At 33.4% G+C, this 22546-nt stretch overlaps 1 protein-coding gene across 5 annotated transcripts in view; it reads left to right on the top strand.

The window, feature by feature from the left end:
* Positions 1–22546, top strand: part of LOC114275033 (disease resistance protein At4g27190) — an 85887-nt gene that overhangs the window by 11855 nt on the left and 51486 nt on the right. For all 5 annotated transcript variants that reach the window (XM_082879350.1, XM_082879353.1, XM_082879349.1 and 2 more), the window contains 2 exons: positions 224–288; positions 4498–7256. In XM_082879350.1, the coding sequence (XP_082735476.1) occupies positions 4614–7256 (2643 nt within the window). In that variant the 5' untranslated portion in view covers positions 224–288; positions 4498–4613. The remainder of the gene's footprint in view (positions 1–223; positions 289–4497; positions 7257–22546) is intronic.

Raw genomic sequence — 22546 nt, 5'->3', positions numbered from 1 at the left:
CAAGCTCATTTTTCTATGTTTGTGTAATAGATTTGTGAGCATTTTGGATTTGCTCAATTCTAGTGATATTGAACCATATATGTATTTTTAGGTGATATCTAGGTAGTATGTGGAAATACATTTCACCAAATGCTCCCACATATGTTTTTGTCTCGAGATAGATTGCAAGCTTATCTCATAAAAATGTATCTACTCATTAATTTTTGTTGTTGTGGACAAACAGATCTCTTGCAAGCTTATCTCAATTCATGATTTGGTGAATGTATTCTACAATTTCTTTAAATAAAGGTAACTTCTGTCTACTGTAATCTTCAATTCTTGGTCTCAAACTTAAATGCACAAGTTCTAAACTATGTTTGATCAACTAATTGGATTAAAGACAAAATTCATTTGTATGGTCAGAAAGGTTCTATATGATTTTGGATTAAAATACAATTGTTAATTTTTCCATCCACAGTAACGGAAGGTGTATCACGCACACTGTTTTTTAAAATGACTTGATTATAAAAAAATAAATTGAAATTAACACAATAAAGAGACAATTTTATCTCGATCTTCTCCAAACCTAAAATTAAATTAAGATGTAATTAAAATAAAATAAATATATAATTATGGATTGACCTAAAATATAAAATATAATGAAAGAGTGATTTAAAATATAATTAAATTAACATATAAAATAAATAATTATTAAGGATTGATCTAAAATATAATTAAATTAAAATTAGATTAAGATGTTAGGAATTACAATAAATAATTAAGGATGTATGATTAATTGTGATCTAAACTATAATTAAATTAAAATTAGATAAAAATAGGAATTATAATAAATAATTAAGGATTTTACGATTAATTTTGATTTAAAATATAATTAAATTAAAACTAGAGTAAAAAATTAGGAATTATTATAAATAATTAACAATTTATGATTGATTATGATTTAATTGAATTGATTTTAGAAATTATAAATTATGTACATGAGAGAGGAAAAAAAGAATATATATATAAATTATGTATATGAGAGAGGAAAAAAAGAATATATATATATATAAAAGACATAAGATTTACGATTATTACAATCATTTCATATTTATAATTAATGAAATTAAGGGTTATATGTTGGTCCAAAATTAGATGGGGCCTTACTAACTATATTTTAACAATAGGAGAGCTAAAATGTTTCAATCTCAAATCACGAGGAAGAAAATATAATGTTAATTTGGTAATGACCATAGAATACAAAATTATGAAATATTGGAGTCAATAGATTTTCGGCCAAGAGGGTGAGCAAACCAATTTTAATTTCAAATTGTTCTTTTTTATTTTTTTGGATAAATAATTTCAAATTATTCTATTTTCAATTCGCCAATTAAAAGTTTGTCTTATTTTGTTAGGATTAATAGTGAAAATCACAAAAAATCACGAGTAAATTACACTTTGTATCCCTATACTTTGCACTAAATTTCACTTTGATCCCTGCATATGAAATCGTGACAGTTAACCTCTGTACTTTTTGTCAAATTCTACTTTGGTCCCTATACATGAAATCGTGTCAATCAACTCCCTACACTTGGTCAAGTGTCAATGTCCCATTCTGTTACTATATTGTTTAAGTCTTTAATAGGAATTCAGTCTTATGATAAATATGTGACTACAAAATGAGGATAAGAGAAGAAAATTATCCTTATTTTTCATCAATACATACTTTGTCTCACGTGATAAACATGTAAGAAAATTAGGAAAAAAGTGAAGAAAACATAACTCTTTTCAAATAAATAAAGGTAGCAGAGAAATTAAAAAAGGGAAGAGGAATATTTTATCGTTACTGTGAAAAACAGAGTTTTGTGATTTCTATTTCTACAAAAAATCTTAATATGTCTCTTTAATTGTTCATAATTTATGTTTTGTTTTAATCGAATATAGACAAAATATGATGTAAATTTTGGGATGTGTATAGGCAGGAAATGTGCATGATTTTCCTCCTTTGCTCTTATTTTGTAGTCACATGTTTGTCGCATTACTGACCTTTATTAAAGATTTATATGGTAGAGTAACAAAAGGGAGACATTGATACTTGACTAAAAATGTAAGCGTTGACTATCACGATTTTATGTGTAGGGACCAAAAGATTTGACAAGAAGTGTAATGGCTTGATTGTCATGATTTCATATATAAGGGCCAAAGTGGAATTTGGTGTAAACTGTAGGGGTGCAAATTATAATTTACCTAGGAATTTTTTAAAAATACAAATATTCACACATTCAATAAATTAGAAAAATATAAAATTTTAAGAAGTGAATATTTTTAAATGCATTCATACTAAGTTTCGTACTTTCTAAATAATATTTTAATAATTAAAAGTATAAATGTTCAGATTTACAACTTCCACACTTATTACAAAATTCACACTACTATAATGCAAGGAAGATGAGTCTCATGACAAAATATTTCTCAAAAGTATGAAATTTTATAAGTGAATTTTTTTTCACAATTTCAAATTCTAAAAAAGTGTATTTTTTTTTTTTCATTTTACATAATTTTGTATTTAATTGAGAACGATTTGGCTGAGTAGTTATAAAAAAGGGATTAAATTCATTTTACCTCTTATGATTTAAATATAGTTAGAAAATTCCCAAGTGATTTTGGAGGATTAAAGTGTCGTTAATTTTTTCATTCAAATTGACGGAAGGTGTATTACACACAATATTTTAAAATGGGTTTAGTTTTTTGAAAAAATAACATGAGATTAATACAACAGAAAGATTAATATGTTAATTAAAATAAAATAAAATACAATATAATTAACGATTAATTTAAAATATAAAATATAACTAAATATTTTAAGTAAGAATATAAAATACATAATAATTAGAAATTATTCTAAAATATGATTAAATTAAAATTTAGCAATTACAATAACTAATTGAATATTTAAGATTAATTGTAATTTAAAATATAATTAAATTAAAATTAGAATAAAAAGTTAAGAATTACAATAAATGATTCAGAATATATAATTAATTGTGTTTTAATTGAATTAATGTTTAAACATTATAAACTATGTATATTAAAGGGTATTATAGTGATTTTACATCTCTAATGTTAATGGTTCCACTTTAGTTCAAAATCATATGACGAGATCTTTCCGACTATTTTTGAATTATAAGGGTAAAGTGCTTTAGCCTTAAATCACAAGGGAATAAAATAAATTTTGCCTCATAAAAAATATAAATTATGTAAAAAAATAGATGTACATTTTAAAAGTCGTAAAATTTTAAAGTTTTGAAACATTAAAAAAGAAAAAAAGAAGTCTTTCACATAAGCATGTTAATCAACTAGGCCTAACCCAGTTGGCTACTATGACTTTCTTAAGGGTTTAGTCTCTCGGGGAGGTCATAGGTTTAAATCTCCTTAAGGGAGTTGAATTAAAGAGGCAATCACTTGACTTTGTAAAGAATGCAGAGGCTAACTCTCACAGGTATTAATCTAACAATCAACAATTGACTTTCACCGATCAAAATATATATATATATATATATATATATATATAAGCATGTTGACCAAAATAAGGATAAAATTGTCATAAAAAAATATCTAATTTCTATAAAAGGATTTCTAATATACAATTTCATACATATATAGAATTTATTGGATCACATTTTATTTCCATAATATTTATGGCTAAACAAATTCTTGAAAAGAGGCTTTTCACTGATTTTTCCTACACTTAAATGGATTCTATTTTGTTATGATTATTAACGTACAAATATTTGTGAATGCTTTATGTAGTTTCTATAATTTCCCATCTCTCCTCAAGCGTTTCTCTGGTGTTTATCATATTTTCAGAATTTAAAAAAAAAGAAGAAGTTTTTGGTAGAGAGAGGCTCAAGGTATGATAAACACTGTTTGATTCATAAATTTAGAGAGGGATTTAGAAAGGGAATAAAAAAGGTAAAATATAAATTAAAAACAAAAAACTAAATGTTTTTTTTTTTTGAAAAAATTGAAAAATTAAATTAATTTTTTGGATAAAATTAAAAATTTTGTGTCTATAAAGAAGCATGATGATGGAACATTGATGTGCAAAAAAAAAAAAAAAAAATTTAAAATGAAAAAATTGATAATGTTCTCGATTTTTTTAGATAGTTGAATCAAACTAATAAGTAGAAGGACAAAAATATTTAATCCCATATTCTGTTTTTTTTTTTTTCTCCATTACTATATAAAATTGATAATGTTGTTAGTTTTATAAATTGGGAAAAACTGATAATATTCTTAGTTTTACTAAATAGAATTTATTGATTTAAAAAATCTTAGATAGGACTTGAGTAAGCATAACATTTGTAAATAGTACTTTTAGGTAATTAACTCTTTCCACCTAGTTAATGTTAATTTTTTTTTCCCACTTTTTTTATTTTCCTAATCAGCAAAAGAGAGAATTTTATCTTCACTTTTTATTTCTCTTCTTTGATATCTCTCTTTTTGTTTTACCTGCAGATACAGATTGAGAGAGCTTTATCCTCTGAAATTCGAATCTCAAACTAGTTTCTTCTTCAATATTTGTTTCAAAAAAGAAAAAAAAAAAGAAAAAAAAAAGAGAAGGTGGATTGAAAATGAGTGCCCTGCAAGGTGTATTTTCAATTGTAGGGGCAATTACAGGGAGAATAGTTGAGCCAGTGATCCAATTAGTGGTGCTCCACGTTGGTTTTGTTTTTCAGTACAAGAAGAAGCAGGAGAAACTAGAAGTTGAAACTAAAAACCTTGAAGAGAAGAGAAAACAAATCGAAGAAAAAATCGATGAAGCCATTACTCGTGGTGAAGAAGTTGATGAACCTGTTTCAAACTGGCTAGTAGAGGTGGAAGAAAGACTTCAGAAAATTAAGGATGACAATACTATTAACGAAAACATGCAGTGCTTTAAATTCTCATGTCCGGATTACATCTCGCGATACCGTATGAGCAAGGAAGCCGAAAACAAGATGGAAGAAGTAAGAAATCTCACTCAGAGTGGCAATTTTAGCACAGTTGCACATCCTAAGCCATTTGCTCAAGAACTTCAATTCCCATCATCAAGTGCAAACTATGCAAATTTTGAGTCGCGAAAATCGGTTTGCGAGAACATCATGGCGGCATTACAAGATTCCAATGTTAAAATGATTGGAGTATATGGAACAGGAGGCGTTGGTAAGACGACAATGGTCGAAGAGATTGGCAAACAAGTGAAAAATGTACTTTTTGATGAAGTCGTGGTGGCAGTTGTCTCTCAGGACGCAAATGTGAGTAATATTCAAGGGCAACTCGCTGTCCGCTTAGGTCTGAAACTAATAGAGAAAACTGAAGTGGGAAAAGCAAATGAACTGTGGAATAGATTAAACAATGGGAAGAAAAATCTCATTATATTGGATGATATTTGGCAAGAATTGAACTTGAAGACAATAGGTGTTCCTATCACACATGGAAACAAAGGTTGCAAAATTGTGATAACATCTCGAATCCGAGGTGTGTTGGAGAAGATGGAAGTTGATAGATATTTTCCAATGCAAGTATTATTAGAGAAAGAAGCATGGGCCCTGTTCAAGAAGAAGGTGGGAAATTTTGTTGACTCTCCTGAACTCCATGATATAGCTGATGCAGTTTGTAAAGAGTGTGGAGGCTTGCCGGTTGCTATACTTACAGTTGGAGCCGCATTGAAAGATAAGAAAAAATATGCCTGGGAAGATGTACTTGATCAATTCAAAGATTCCATGCTCAAGAATATTGCGGGAATCGAGCCAAAGGTGTATGCTTCCTTAAAGTTAAGCTATGATCGGTTAGAATCTAGTGATGCAAAATCATGCTTCTTGCTGTGTTGTTTCTTTCCTGAAGATGCTAATATTTCAATTGAAGTGTTGGCGAGACACTGCATAGCAAGAAGTTTGCTTGGACAAAACACAAATACACTAAGAAGAGCAAGCCGTCGAGTACTTACAGTGGTCGATATCCTCAAAGATGCTTGTTTGTTATTAGAAGGTGAAGATGAAAACTTTGTCAAAATGCATGATGTCATTCGAGATGTTGCTCTTTCAATTGCGAAAGATGATGGCAAGGAAATTCTAGTAAAACATGGTGACAAAAAGTGGCCCGAGAAAGATACATGCGAATCTTCCTCAGCAATGTCATTAAGGTTCGACAACACTCTTGAGCTTCCGGATGATTTGGTATGTCCACAACTCCACACCTTGACCATAGCATTGGAATGGGACTGGCATAGAGATGCTTTGCTTAATGTTCCAGATAGGTTTTTCAGTGGAATGGAGAAACTTACAATTTTAGAATTGAATAGAATCTGTATGTTGCCTCCATTATCTCTTGCAAATTTGGTTAACCTTCGGATGTTACGGTTAGAAGGTTGTGAGTTGGGAGACATAGCTATACTCAAGGATCTAAATAATAACCTTGAAATACTTAGCCTTCGAGGTTCTAATATAGAGGTTTTGCCATCAGAGATAGGACAATTGACTCGTCTTCGGTTGTTAGATCTGGGAAATTGTAAAAAGCTCACAGAGATTCCACAAGGTGTCATATCCAATTTGTCTCGCCTGGAAGAATTATACATTTTAGATGATGAGTATATGTTTAGAAAGGAAAGTGCCAAAGTGAATGTTGATGAGTTGGGGAAATTGACGCAATTAACCACTTTAGAGATTCAGATACCAAATGTCATGCTATTGCCCAAGGACTTCTGCTTTGAAAACTTGTTCAGATTTAAAATAGTAATGGGTAAGGAATTTGATTTGTCTGTAGCTTATGATTCTTTTAGAACTTATTCAAAGTCGTGTAAACTTGCGGGTGTTTCCTTAATGGACAAGTTAATCGTTTTGTTGATGAGAGCCGAACAACTACATTTGCGAAAAATTGAAGGTTTACAAGAGGTGCTGCATGACAGAGGTGCTCCATCAGGGTTCTTCAATAATTTAATTGAATTAACAGTTCGAGATTGTAGGTTGAAATATCTCTTCTCCCTATCCTGTGCAAGAGGATTTCCACGACTCCAGAGACTACGAATATTTGATTGTGAGATGATGGAAGCAATAGTTGGAATTGAAGAAGAAAAAGATGAAGATGAACTCTCAAATCAGGTAATTAATTTCAGTCAGTTGGAATATTTGAGTCTCGGGAATCTACCCAAGCTCATAAGCTTCTACCCCAAAGTGGAGAAGATGTCAACATCTGAAGGAAATTCTTCTACCCAGGCACAATTTTTGTTTAATGAGAAGGTATGCTTTATCTATACCCTTTTTATTTGCTTTAATCCATTATGTCTAGTTATTATAAAATGTTTTATGCATTAGGAATAGAATCAAACAGTGCTAGGGTATTTTCAATAAAAATCAAAATTGTTAATCCCTAAAAAAATCACCAAATGGTTGGTCACACCGTGGCAAGCATGAAATAATTACAACAAATTAAGATTTTAAAAATAAAAAATTATGAATAAACTTACTTTTTAAGAACAAAATATTTAAGTTGCTAAAAGTGTCATTGTATGTTTAGCGATGAAATTAGATATTTAGTGATAAATTATTTTTATCGTTTGACCACAATTTATCTAAGAAAGTGAATATTTTATGCCCCAAATTGTTTTCTTTTAAAGTGTATTTTATTAACCACATTTTTTAAATTTTGATACAAAAGTATGTTTTCTGACTTTTTAACAAAAAATAGTCCCTAAATGTTTCTCCCTTCATTTTGGGGACTAAAATTAGATTGCTAAAACTCTTTCTCCTTTCCCTCTATAAATGAAGAGAAATATCAATTATTTCTATTATTTCATTTCCAAGTCAAATTTAATTAATCAAATTTTTTTTTTTTTTTTTTTTTTGTCACCAAGTATTCCAAATGAAGTTTTAGGGATTGGTTTGCTTTTAGATTTGCTCCTAAACAAAACTAATGTGCTCCTAGCCCCCTACCCATAATCTATATGAAGTAAAATTTAGATGAAGCCCCAAAGCAGTAATCTAAATTTTTTATTTTAAATGTTAAAAATACTCATTACATAGAAATATTGGTCCATCTAACTGTATACAATAATGTGACTTTCCAAACTAGTTCAAATTTATGTTGACAGGTAAATTAACCTAGCAAAAAACTTATGCCAGCATGCTTGTGTGATTTTTATTTTTTATTTTTAAATCGATATAAGATTAATTATAATATGAGAAATATTATATCAAACTAGACAATTAAAATTCAACAGTAGACAAAGTCATATATTGTATCAATGGAAAATGCCAACTGGGTTGTGATACACGCAGTAGCTTGAAAATTTCTGAAGTTCTAACGTTTATGCTATAAAAAACTTTTGAGACTCTTAAAAAGGTTCTTTCAATTTGATCAACAATAATGGAATGATCTATTAAGTATCAACAATAGTTGGAATTTAATGTGTTTTTAAGTCAGAAAATTCTACAATACACACCCTTTAAAATGATTATTTTAGTTATGATTTATGAGATCATATGTATCTCTAGTTATGACATTATTTTAGTTCTGACTTGTAAAATCTTTGGTTATACCTTATGTAGTATTTGGTTATAACTTTTATTTATTTATTTATTATTTTATTATTATTATTTTTTCAACTAAATGTTTTAAAATAATAATATCTAAACGGGTATTCAAGAAATATTGTCATGCTAAGAGTGGGAATAGGCCAGATCGGTCAATTGTTTATGGTAATACTTATTATTATTAATAATAATATTTGATATTGTAATAAAACTCAATAAATTATAATAGTTAAATATAATATATAATTTATACAAAAAAATAAAATAAAATCAAAAGTATAAAAGAAAAACCCAAACAAATATACAAGGAATAAGGTTCAAACATTACTAGGACAACTATCTAGATAAGATGCAATATAATATTTGTCAATAGGAGTAAGGACCCCTAAAAAACAACCTTTATTGAGAAGGAAGAGGAGCTCCTTCAGTCCAAATTTTGAATTGGAGTGTGCCGTTTGAGCCCGTGAGGCCCACCACGGGTCTCATTTTGATGATTTGAAAAGTTCATTTTGTCAGGCATTTTGTTTATTTCATCCAAAAAAAAATAAAATAAAATAAAAAAATAGGTCAATCGCCTAACTGTAATTTTTTTAATTTTTCACTAAAAAAAATAGACAACAATTGTGTTTTTAAAAATAAATTATACATTTTTCCAGTGAGAAATGTAATAAAATAAAATAAAATAAAAAAATAGGTCAATCGCATAACTGTAATTTGTTTAATTTTTCACTAAAAAAAAATAGACAACAATTGTGTTTTTTAAAATAAATTATACATTTTTTCAGTGAGAAACGTAATAAATTGAACAAGTTATAAGTATGAGATCGACCAAATTTTTTGTGTGGATGAAATACACGAAGTGCCTGATAAAATAAATGTCACGCCCTCTAAATAAACCCATTTATCATATATTCTTGATATGCTTAGACAAAAGAAAATAAAGCATAATTTCATAAATCAGAGTATTCTTACAAATGTATTACATGTTAACAACAAAAGCAAATGCCCTACGGGCTTACAGCTTTCCAAGTCAACACTTGGTTACAAAAGAAAGAGTACTAACTCTATACAAAATAAGGCATTGACTTGATATACATGTAATACAAGAATGTAATCACAAAAGATGTCCCAGCCACTAAGCCTTTCAAGCTACGTCTTTGGAGGTGGTATGCTACCTGTACTTGAAAATAATGTCCCATATAGGGTGAGCCAACGCCCATTAGAGTTATGCTAAAGACAATATAAGCAATAACTAAGACATTAGCAATCGATAAATGTTTAACTCACATAAATCAATTCATAACCCATTTCAATTACATGACCAAGTGTCCATGTTTTATTCCAGTTCTTATCCAAATTTCCAATCCATAATCCTGGCTCAGAACCTGGCCATATACTTTAACAGAGATTTCATCTCATGTCAACAGTTCTTCCATTTCAATAATTCAAATGAGATAACAACTCACAACAAGATACTTCCATAAGTCTCAACAGATACACATATTTGCTGTATCATTAACACATACAAAACTTCTTTACTTCACAAGTGATACACGGATTTGCTGTATCAACACTTCAATAGATATACAGAATTGCTGTATCAATGGAGTCCATCCCCTATCTCCTCCTACATAACATCCGGTTTAGGAGTCCATCCCCTATCTTCTCCTAAACCGTGGAGTACATCCCCTATCTCCTCCCACACAACACAACGTATATAAACAACTATCATATATATGTTCAATCAATACACAAATTCGATGTATTATTCCAATTGTCGTATTCGATGACATATTCAATTGATTAGTTCCAATTTGCCTAATCATCAAGCATTGTCTACAACAATCACGACTATCCTCCATCGATAGCCCAACGTAATTATTTCTAAACAGATAATAAATGCATTTACAGATAGTTTATCAACATTTTCAAAAGTGAGCGATTAATAAATCCAACTTCACTATTCCATCTCATAATGAACCAATTTCATTATATTCAACTCAATTTCATATTCTCATAACAAATGTCATTAATTACTTAAATGACCCCATTATACCCAAACATGGCATTTTTTTTTCCCTTTTTCCATTATTGACCCAAAGGTCCAAATATCAACAACTAACATCAATAACCTCCTTTTTAGACCCAAAATAATTATATATGAGCCAAAAGAATAAAACCCCTCTTTTCATTATTACATAACTCAAACCCTAACTTCCCAAATCAAACCATCTATACAAATAGCTCAATATCTATGTTAAAGCATATAAGAATGAGTAGGAATCCTTACCTCAAATTCAGAGCTCAAAGGAAGAAGATGAAGAAATTCAAAGTGCACCAAATCCCAAGATTTTCAGATTAAAAGATAGCCCTCAACGATCCACACAATTTTTTCAAAGGCCCAAGGTGAGGAAATCACTCCTACTAGGTCAATCCCTAAAGAGAAGGTAAGGTTTTAGAGTAAGGTGCTCTCCAATGGATGTTTTGAAAAAGTAAGAGAGAGAAAGGAAATCAAAAAGTGACCCAAAAAGTGAAATCCCGGAGTTTTATAAAAATCGCCTCGCTTGAGCGTGGAAACCCCCGCTCGAGCGTCAAACACAGACTCACGCTCGAGCGTCAAAAGTGCCGCTCGAGCGTCGATTGCACACCTGCAGAAGTTTTGTAGACATGGTTCCCGCTCGAGCGTCAAACTCTCCGCTTGAGCGGAGGAACAAAATCAAAAGGGTCACGCTCGAGCGTCAAAACTCCCGCTCGAGCGTTCGAAGACCTGCAGAGAAAAATACTAGGAGATGGATATTCACACTCGAGCGTCAAAACTCCCGCTCGAGCGGAGAAGCAACAACGAAGGGCCCGCTCGAGCGTCAAAAGCTCCCTCGAGCGTGAAGGCCAAATTCTGGGCATCAACCTTTGGTTTCAAAGCACAGCCAACCTGTTTCAAACCTGCCCAACACAACCCAAGACTCAAATACAAGGAGTAAAGGATTCAAATGAGAATGAGACAACAAAACATCCACGGAACCGAGTCTGGAATACAATAAATAAAGAGAGGATAAACCAGGATCGCTATAATAAATGGTTCGGATCTTCGAAACGGGACCCGTGATGGACCTCATGGGCCCAAACAACACCCTCTATCGACATGGAGATGGGCATTGTACCAGGCACCAAATCTATGGAGAATTCTACCTCACAATGGGGTGGTAACTCAGTGAGATCCTCAGGAAAAACATTTGGATACTCACAAACCACTTTAGGAAATATCCCCCAGATTGCACTATCCTCATCAAGAAGAAAACTAAGTTTGCCTTGATGTCGTGGGTCATACAACGGTGACAACCCTCAGTCAACTCTATCCTCCAGAAAATAAAAACAATCCCCGCCAAAGGTGCATACCGTAACCCTTCTGCGATAGCAATTTATGACGGCCCGATAGGAGGATGACCAGTCTATACCAAGAATAACATCAAACTCCGACATTTCCAATATCACCAAATTAAAAGGGCCCACGACACCCTCAATTCAAGACAACTTGACCCCTGATTGGTGACTCAGCCATAAGCGAAGACTCTAGTTATTCTACCGCTAGGCCTAACATGGATGCAAATGTTGATGCGATAAATGAATGAGAAGTTCCCGTGTCTATCAATACGTTGGCCCAAGTGTTATAAATAAGATAAGTACCTTTTATCACTGATGGTCCAGATGATTGTTCAGAAGCAGTGATTGCATAAACTCACCCTTGGGGCCTCTGCTCACCTCTACCTACTCTCAAAACGTTAACCGGTTGTGTTGGCTGTGCTGATGTGGCCCCTTGTACTGCCCTTGATGACTGCCCAGATTGAACTGATTGATAATTCTGTCACTAACCTTGGCCTACCTGATAACTCCCAGAATTTCGGGATCTAGAAGCGCTCCCCATTCCGACTAGCTGTGGGCAAGGCCCCTTCATGTGTCCCGATTGCTTACAATGGTAACATGTAGGCAATTGGCCCTTTCCCTGGGCTTGGCTTTGAGAACGTGTTGGTCGTTGATGACTAGGATTTTGCTTGCACTCTATTGCTATGTGACCTTTCTGGCTACATCGGAAACAAGTAACATTGATAGGACCTGTACTTTTAGAACTTCTCACATAAACGAACCCCGATGACTTGGATTGCTGGGGCGTAGATTGGAAGGAAGATGAAGATGAGCCCCTAGATTTCTTGGAAGATCCGGTATCACTCTTAGATTCAGCATAACTCAACCTCTTATGTCTCTGCCTAGCTTCCTCAGCCTCTAACATAATCTCTACATGGGCAGCGGCCTCCACCAGTCTATCATACTCCCGATACATATTACCCATCACCTTCATTAGAATTTTGGGCCTCAATGTCTTCTCAAATTCCAAACACCGATGCTCCTCAGTTGCCACAAGCTCGGGTGCAAAACCTGCTAGACTAGTAAATGTGGCCTCGAATTCCATCATTGGGGTGTCCAACTGCCGAAGTTCCTCAAATTGCTTTCTCAACCTCTCTTTAGCCGTAGGAGGCAAAAACTTCTCTTGGAAGGCATAGGTGAATGCCTCCCAAGCATGCTCTATTCCATGCTTAACGGACTTCTACCATTGGCTCACCTCATTTTTTAGTTGGTAGGCTACCAATGCTATTGGGAGTTCTCCATCGCGAATGTCTAGAATCTCAAAAGACTTAATAATGTGCTCTTGCCATTCGTCTGCCTTCATTGGATCAGGCCCACCACTGAACTCTGCAGGGTTCGAATGGAAGAATTCCTTCTTCAAGAAAGAGGTTCGAGTTTCCTCCTTTATTGTCCTCGTTGCTTGCTCGGCTCGGAGTATTTCCATGGACTCTCGAAGAGCCCTTGCCATCTCTCGGGCTAATACCTCCATTGCATCTTGGGCCGGAGGGATGGTCGTATCATTTTGCCTTATCCCTTCTTCTTGGGGAGGTAAATCTTGCTGAGCTGGCATATCCCAGCTACCTCGGTGTGGCTTGTCATCACCTTTATCGCGTCCAAACATCCTATATAGAGATAAGGAGAAAGGATTTAACTCACAATTCATACACTATACACGTCACCCACGAGTTAGACACACACCTATGCAGATATCTGTCACATAAGGCACACCACATAGTCATATAAACACATAGAACACATACGAGTTACTCCCTCAAAATTCTGACTAGTCCCATGGCACTCAAGGACCTCCTAGTGGAAAAAGCATTGATCAGGTGCCTTTCCAAAAGAATTTTGATGATTGCAATAGGCACTAATCACATCCTAAGAGATTAACTCCATACCTACATTATCACACAAACAGGTAAGACACATAAGACAAACTAACATCCCTTTCTAACATAATAGCCCTATGCAGTAAAGCCACTTCCCACGAGCTCCAGGTATTCAACTTGGTTAGCTCTGATATCAATACGTAACACCCTGACCAACAACCCTTCCTGTTTCTCTTTCTCATCCGGGCATTACCAATATAGGATGAACAACACAACAAAACAAAATAGAAATGATACTCATTAACGACATTCCTTCCCTTTTGAACTGTTTCCAAATCTCACAACATTTTCTCTTTACATTTGCAAAAGAAAATAAAATAGTTTAACAAGCAAGGATAGAATTAACCAAAAATTTCTTTATCCTTGTTACATCAAAATATCTGACTACACAGTCATTTAGAAACTTGTCTCTAACACACACAAAATATGATTCACCACAAGCTTTCATGTCCAAGAAGTGTTCTTCAAACCAAAACGTTCATTTAGGGAGCACTTTATCTTCACTACCTGAAATGTGGTTAGTTTTGGGGGTGAGCAAAAACTCAGTAGGCAATGAACTTAACAGGTTATAACATTAATCGGAAAACACATGATTATTGTATTATGTATATGTATGAATGCTCTTATGCATGTGTATGCAAATGTAAGTTAAGTACACATTTCTTGAATTCAAACGGGGCGGTAAATATACTATGACCTTCCAAGTATGAGCTGATATTCAAAATACATACATAGATATAGATTTTGTATACTTAAAATAGTCCCACATTTGCCGGCTCCTAGGCACCCAGAAACATTTTTTCCTTCCGCATTTGCTGACTCTAGAAACAGCGGGGCCTCGGACACCTAAAACCATGTTTTTCCACATTCCCTGACTCTAGAAATGGCGGGCTCGTGGACACCCAAAAATATTTTTCCACATTTATTTGGCGATATGCGCAGACAAGGCAATTGGGTACCTTGACTCCCCGCGTGGGTATTAAATGTAATACACAACTCAAAACCACCCGACTCACTACATGGATTCATAGACTATTTACCCCCTTTTTAGCTTTCCACTGTTTGCACCATCCATTGAATCACAAGAGAAATTTAGTAACGCATATGATCCATGAATTCGCAAATACTCCTTTTTCCCTAAAATGATTTTCAATGTACAAAATTTACTATTTCACTTTTCCAATATTAACCATGGTTCATTCAACCATTATCACCAACACAAGATGTATGTAGAAGACAAAAATTTCCAACGTCAAAGCTAAGTAATCACCCCCAATTTCATGTTCTAAGAATCAATTGAATAAAACTCCTCTTTTTAAAACAAGTTTCATAACCAGGGTTTATAAAAAAATTTAGGGATTTCCTCTCTTTCCTGAATTAGAGGCTAAATATCTTCACCAACAACACTAATCATCAAAGCTAAGCATAATTCCATCCTTAATTATAATTCATTACTCATTTCCTTCCAAATCATTGGATAGTGAACACCATCTATATGTATATACATATATATATCCACGAAATGAAAAGCCAATGAAATTACCACATATGAATTCTAAATTAAAGGTATAACAAGTTAAGAACACCCCTATCTCAAAAATAGAAGCTAAAGTGGTGAATCCAAGCAAAACCTCCACCAAATCGCAAAACAATCAGTGAATAGATTGAACTTGACTTATCTTGAAGGATCTTGGGTGAATCTAGGGCACAATGGGCTAGGGTTTTGGAATGGGTAATAGAGAGAGAGAGAGAGAGAGAGAGAGAGAGAGAGAGAGAGAGAGAGAGAGAGAGAGAGAGAAATTGGAAAAAGTGAGGAAAGAATGAGTTAGATCGACTTTTAAGTGAGCTGACCAGAACAGATCGTTCGAGCGAACTTTTCATCGCTCGAGGGAACAACACAAATTCGAGGGGATCACAAAACAATCGGTGGCTTGAACTTGACTTATCTTGAAGGATCTTGGGTGAATCTAGGGCAAAATGCTCAGAAATCAAGTGATTTGCGGGCTAGGGTTTCGGAATGGGTAATAGAGAGAGAGAAATTGGAAAAAGTGAGAAAATAATGAGTTAGATCGACTTTTAAGTGAGCTGACCCGAACAGACCACTCAAGCGAACTTTTCATCGCTTGAGCGAACAACACAAATTCGAAGGGATCGTTCGAGCGACCTTTTTACTAGTTGAACGCAAAATAAGAGGTTCCAGAAGTTTTGCAGAGCCACAGTGAAAATACTGGGAGCTTGAAATTTACACTCAAGCGACCACTTTATCGCTTGAGCTGTCTTGCCTACAAAATGTCAAACTACTAAGAGCTACAAACCTTCACTCGAGTGACCAAATGACCGCTCGAGTGGTCCACCAAAAACAATTGTCACAACGTACATGAGAGATAGTCAAAACCGAACAAAATTACAAAAATAGAAAACAACGTAACAAAGAACCAAACAAGACCCTAGTAAAACAAACTTAAAACATGATGACCAGATTAGTATCCAAAGTAGAGAACAATGCGGGACTTTTGTGGAATGAATGGCTTTTGTGAACAATATCTACGTGTGGGCTTCAAAGTTTCTGACAAATCTAAAAATCCCCGTGATATTGATTTGTGATTATGTTTCAATTTTTAAACAATAAATAACAATCCCAATCAAACAGTCAAAGACAAATTGACACAACAATTTAACATGGAAAAATCACAACTAGAGCACCTTCAATTGTGATAAACAACCACAGGTGAAAGCCACAAAACAATCCACTAAGAAGACAAAAAGGAATTACACAAGTGTACTTTCAATTACCTAACGAATCCACGCCTGAATTGAACCGACCCCAATGTTCTTATTGCACCACCGTGTTCACCTCAGAATTGTCTTGTCCAACGTTGAATCCACAACCCTGATGTTGAATCCATGACGATGAGCCACTTTGGAATCCACCAAAGCTTCAGGGCCCAAGTTATCCGAAATCCACTGAAGAACGCTTGTCTCTTTGTGAACAAAAGAATAAGAACAACCCTTGATGTGTGACAACCTGTAGTTCGTTAATCAATCGATCAACTTCTATACACCAAGGAAACTCATATAAAACACCCTCCAATAGAAAACACTTTGTTTTTTCTTCCTCTCTGAAAATCTGAACGGCTCAAACCTTGAAAATAACGAACAACGCACTTCATAAAAATGAGGATCGCGCAGACCGCTTGAGTGCACATTTCACCACTCGAGTGGTGTGACTAAAGGCGGTGCAAAACATATAGGCTAACTGCTCGAGCGCAACTTTCATTGCTCGAGCGGTAAAATTTTATTCCCAGAAGTTCTGGCGCTCATCAAAACTACTGGATAACTAGGCAGCTCGATCCTCGTACTTAGTCAGCGAAGTGGCAAGCATGGAAGGATTGAGATTACAAACTCCTCTTCATAGACACAATTCGAGTTGGATTCACATCTAAATACTCATAACTTCACTGAAATAAAAGATCGAATAAAATTACAATTGAAAAGAGTTTTGTCAAACAGGATTGCCAATAACAACAACTTAACAGTTTCTTATTTTAATTGCCATTTGAATCACATTGAATGAATGGGGCCATACCTTTTGTATGGCCTAAAGTTATACCTAACATCTCCAAAATACAAACCTAAAATATCTCCAAAAGCACAACAAAATAAAATAAAAATCACTCTAAAAAAAAAAGTTGACCCAAGGCCTATCAAAAGTAAAACTTTTACTTACCCCCCAAAAAAGTAAGACTTTAACTATCCATGGGTTCCAATACTGAAGAATGAAAAAAAAAGCATTCATACACAAAGGTTAAAATAAATAAAAGAAATAAAATCTTATCTAAAGCCAAAACAAATTAGAATCATCATGATGTCCAAACACTCTGTATGTGTAAAGGTTGTCATTCTCATATTAATGGTTAGAATTAGGATTGTAAATCAGTCAAGTCGAGTCATATAATAGGTTGTTCAAATTTAATTTGAAAAACTTAACGAATTTAAAAATATATATAAGTTTGTCTTCTTTACCATTTGATCCGAACCCAAACGAGTTTTAATCGAATGGAGTTTGAGCAACTTGGTATTTTATTGCCCATTTAAGTTTAAAGAACTGAGTTCGAGCTAAACTCAAAAAATTGGTGAATTTCAAAATGTGTTCAACTTTAACTTATTTATATAACAAGTCATTCTTCAATTGCTTTTTATTGAGCCGAATATAAATCGAGTTCAAATAATTTGATTTGTTTTACCATCTTAACTTAAATAGATATGCCAAGAAAATGAATATTAAATTAAATAAGAAATTATCAATATAAAAAATTATCAAGGCACCGTGGTGAATTTTTAAAATAAAATTTTCTTCTCTTTCATAGGTCTAATACTCAGATCTACAACATAATTTTCCTTATCTAAAAAATAACTAATAAGATTATGGAACACAAATTATTAAAGGCAAATAGAAAAATAATGATGAAAGATGGATGTAACGCCCCAAAAATATATACATCTGATAAACCCAATTTAACTCATAACATGATCTAATACTGAATTATTCCATCATTAACATGAGAGAGAGAGAGAGAGAGAGAGAGAGAGAGAGAGAAAGAAAGAGAGAGAGAGAGAATAATAAATACTACATTCATTAATGTAAGGACTAAAACCCCCCTTCTTTTCTATTCATGACTTTCTAGTAAGATTCGTAAAACAAATCACATGCATTCATACATTTACTATTTCTAGAATATGAATCTATGGCATGTAATGACAAAAATTTAAAGCAAGCTAAGTACCAAATAATGCTCTATTAGCTACAAGTTCCAAGGCCTTGCCTGATTACACAAAAGTGGTGTTCACACTTAAACACGAATAGCCCTTTGCTTACAAAAAGAAAAAAATAAAAATAAAAATCGAGCTTCGTGCTCCAAAAGTTCCTCATTGCCTTCACTTCGGTAGAGGCACATCGCAATCACCTGAAAATGGTTTCCACTAAGGGATGAGCATAAAGCCCAGCAACGATAATCTAAATAAAGTGCATGCAGTTTAACAATATCATGAGGTGCAATGCATATGAGATGCCAATGTCAAAAATATAGGTTTTCTCATTCTGAAATTCTTATGCCATGCACTTGTTCAAAAACATAACCAATTTAATCATTCATTTGATAGAACAAGGGGTGGTAAATATGACACTGGTAATCCCTAGGCTGGTGTCTGCAAGTAGGCATAACTAGCACTACCAATCTCCACTTTATTGGCTCCTAACCGGAAGGCACGTGGTACCTACTCTGTGCGTGTTTTCGGTCTTTCACCCTGGACACTTAGGCCAACTTAAACAATACCAATCTACACCCCTTATTCGGACTTACCAAACGTATTTGTCCCATAACTCAACACATTTCAAATATTCCCAATGAATCAATTTGAAAAAAAATCAATTTCTCAAATCCAATGCGAGAATTAAATCATTAGATTATGCAATGTTCAATGCCATGTATGAATTTGCAAATATTTCAATTTATCTATTTCACATGCAATTTCTACAATAACCACTACAACCCCCCACGGTTGCCCAAATAATTATCTCTGTACAAAATATAAATTTCAAGAGATAAATATAACTCATAATGTCATATTTTCAATCATTTCAACACAAGAGTAACAATCACATGTTCAATCTACTCTTTCCCAACTCAATTAAGAATTATAGTATTCTTAAAAGAAATTTCATCAATCTTCCCTTTTTATTCAAACTCAAGAATTCATCTAGAATTTTCATAATGCAAAAAATAACATACGTTCCTTTCAACAATTCTCAATACCTCAACATGATAAATATTTTCATCTTTCTCAAAAGTTCAATATTTTCAAATTTAACAATTTTCAAAGAAAACCTCAATGGTTTTCAATTCCCAACAACATTCTCATCAATCTCATCCCTATAAACATCCACTTTCAAATTCTCATTTGTTTAAATAAACATATGTTTTAACTCTTGTAAGCTTTTCACAAACTCATCCCAAAATCTAAATCTTAATATTTTAAATTTCTAGGGTTTTATTAAAAATTTGGGGATTTCTCATTAAAAAAAAAAAAAAAACATTCAACATCCATGAGTCATACCAAACCCTAATCTTTTCAAATATCACACTATCAAAATAATTTAGAAAATCCCTACCTCAAGTTCCAGAAAAGGAGAAGAAAGAAAATGCCCAAAATTGATGGTGCCAAAAAATTGATCTCCATTGCACAAAACGAAATCCTCGCTAGCTCTTCACTTTGATCTCAAGAACAAGGGTCCAAAACCTAATAGATTTTGGTGGATCAAAGATTTTGTATAATGAATGTTTAAAGAAAAAAAAAATAAGAGAGAGAGTCAGCCAAGAGATAGAGAGCAGAGAGACAGAAGAAGAGATGAAAACAAAGAAGAAGAAAAGAGAAAAAGAAATGAGGGAAAGGAGTGGAAGGGGCAACCTCCGCTTGGGTTGCCTCTCATTTACATAATATATATATATATATATATATCAATTAAAGTATATTTTCACACCGTCATAATATTTTGTAACATAAATGATAAAATGATATTATATTTTCTCACCACAAAATATTTTTTGTTTGATGGTGCACACCATTAATATTTGTAACTCTTTCATGGTAGTAAAATAGATAATAAGGATAATAATAATAACAACAATAATAGGTGATTACAACTAGTCACAATTCAATCAATTAGATCCAAAATGAATCAAATTTAATAATCTAGAATAAATCTCTAACTGAGATTAAACTATAAAATAATCTAAATAGACTCAAGGTTGCCCCCACCATTAACACAATCAAATATGAACTAAAATAATTAAGTTTGGTCTAATAAAATAAGACCCAAAAATGTAACCCGTCGAAATAACTACAATAAATCATCCACAACGATAAGTAAACAACAATATGAATCAAAGTATAATGTCCTTCCATTACATAAGACTCAATTGTACAAAAGGGTGACACATGCGAATATACATTCATAAGTCCTAACCCTAAATATATAGCACGTGTCAACAACAAAGATATGAAATAGAAGTTAAACAGATAATAGAAATGCCCTGAAGGCTACAACTTTCCAAGACTGTACTTGGTTACATCAAAATGGATTTAAATCCAATACAGGTAAAGTCCTAGGTTTGTACAAAATAATTGCAACAAGCAAGCAAAATGAAGCTCTTGCTCCTATCCTCCCAAGCAACTGCCTTGGCGGAGGTATCTCACCAAGACCTAAAAATGGTTTTCCCATATAGGGTGAGCTAAAGCCCAGTAAAAATAATCCAACACAATATATGAATCTTAACAAAGATATAAGGGTGAAATGCATATGGAATACCCATGCCAAAATGTTTTACATTTCTTTTCCAAAGACCATGCCATGCTTAGTTTATATCACCATTGTCAAATCGTGTTCTTTACAATAGAAAACAAGGGGCCAAATCTCAAACCAGTATAACCTTTCACGGATATTTCGTCCATTGGAAATCGTCAAACGGCATCCATGTATACGTAGCCTATACAAGCGACTCTATTGCCATTTTATGGGTATTTCGTTCATGGGAATCGGCATCCATGTATACGTGTGTTTTTCAGGACTTCCACCCTGGACATATAGGCCAACTTAATTTGGTGATACACACTTCTTTCTCACTTTCATCAATTTTTCTCAAAATTATATACATTTGCAATGTATTAAACGAGCAACAATATTCAATGCACATGCATGAGAAATTAGTTTCAATTCACCTAATCCTCATGCAATTTCTACAACAATCAAAGCTATCTTCCATCGATAGCCCAAAATAGATATAAAATCTCCAATACAGACAAAGTTTCTAAAATTCAAGATGTGAGCGATAATACATATCCAACTCCACCATCCATAGCAATATCCATCCAATCTCAATTCCATTTATTTATACAAAATAAATATTTGAGACATTTAGGGAAAAATCCTTTTTCTTCCAAAATTCATTCCAAATATCAAAATCAATAATTTCATCACAACTCAACCTCATTTCCACTCTCACAACCATTTTCAATACATCCATTGGAAACTCTCTTTTTATTTCAAACCAAAACCCTAGGTTTGCTCAAAATCCCCAAAAATCACAAAATTATTTTATAAAAACAAATAGCTAAGTTAAAAATCATAAAAGAGTGTAGAGAATCCTTATCTCGAAGCTAGAAGACCAAGAAGGGAAAGGAGAAACCTCAAAGAAGCCGAAATCCAACTATACTCGGATGAAAATGGAGCTCTAAGTGAGCTCTACCTTTTTCTTAAAGGAAGTAGGGTAGATAAATCAATGAATGCAAGTGTTTTAGAAGAGAGAAAGTGAGTTTTAGAAAGAGAGGGTCTTAACTTAGGGTTTTTAGAAAGTTTAGAGAGAGATATGAAAAAGTGATGTAAAAAGTGATTTTTACAGACTGATATACACGTAGTCTGCTCAAGCGTAGGATGTGATGCTCGAGTGTAGAATACACCCTCCCAGTAGTTTTAAAAACAGAAGGCCAACGCACGAGCGCAAAAAGGGTTACTCGAGCACAACACCACTCGAGCGCAAGAAGCTTCGCTCGAGTGAATAATAACTAGTCCCAATAGTTTTGCAGACCTGCAAAAGTACTGAGAGTTCGTAAAGCCTGCTCGAGCACAAGAAGTGGCGCTCGAGCGTAGAAGCA

Source organism: Camellia sinensis, chromosome 7 (assembly GCF_055761805.1).
Source record: "Camellia sinensis isolate YWXY chromosome 7, ASM5576180v1, whole genome shotgun sequence".
Lineage (NCBI taxonomy): Eukaryota > Viridiplantae > Streptophyta > Magnoliopsida > Ericales > Theaceae > Camellia > Camellia sinensis.
This window is presented reverse-complemented; position numbering and strand designations above follow the sequence as displayed.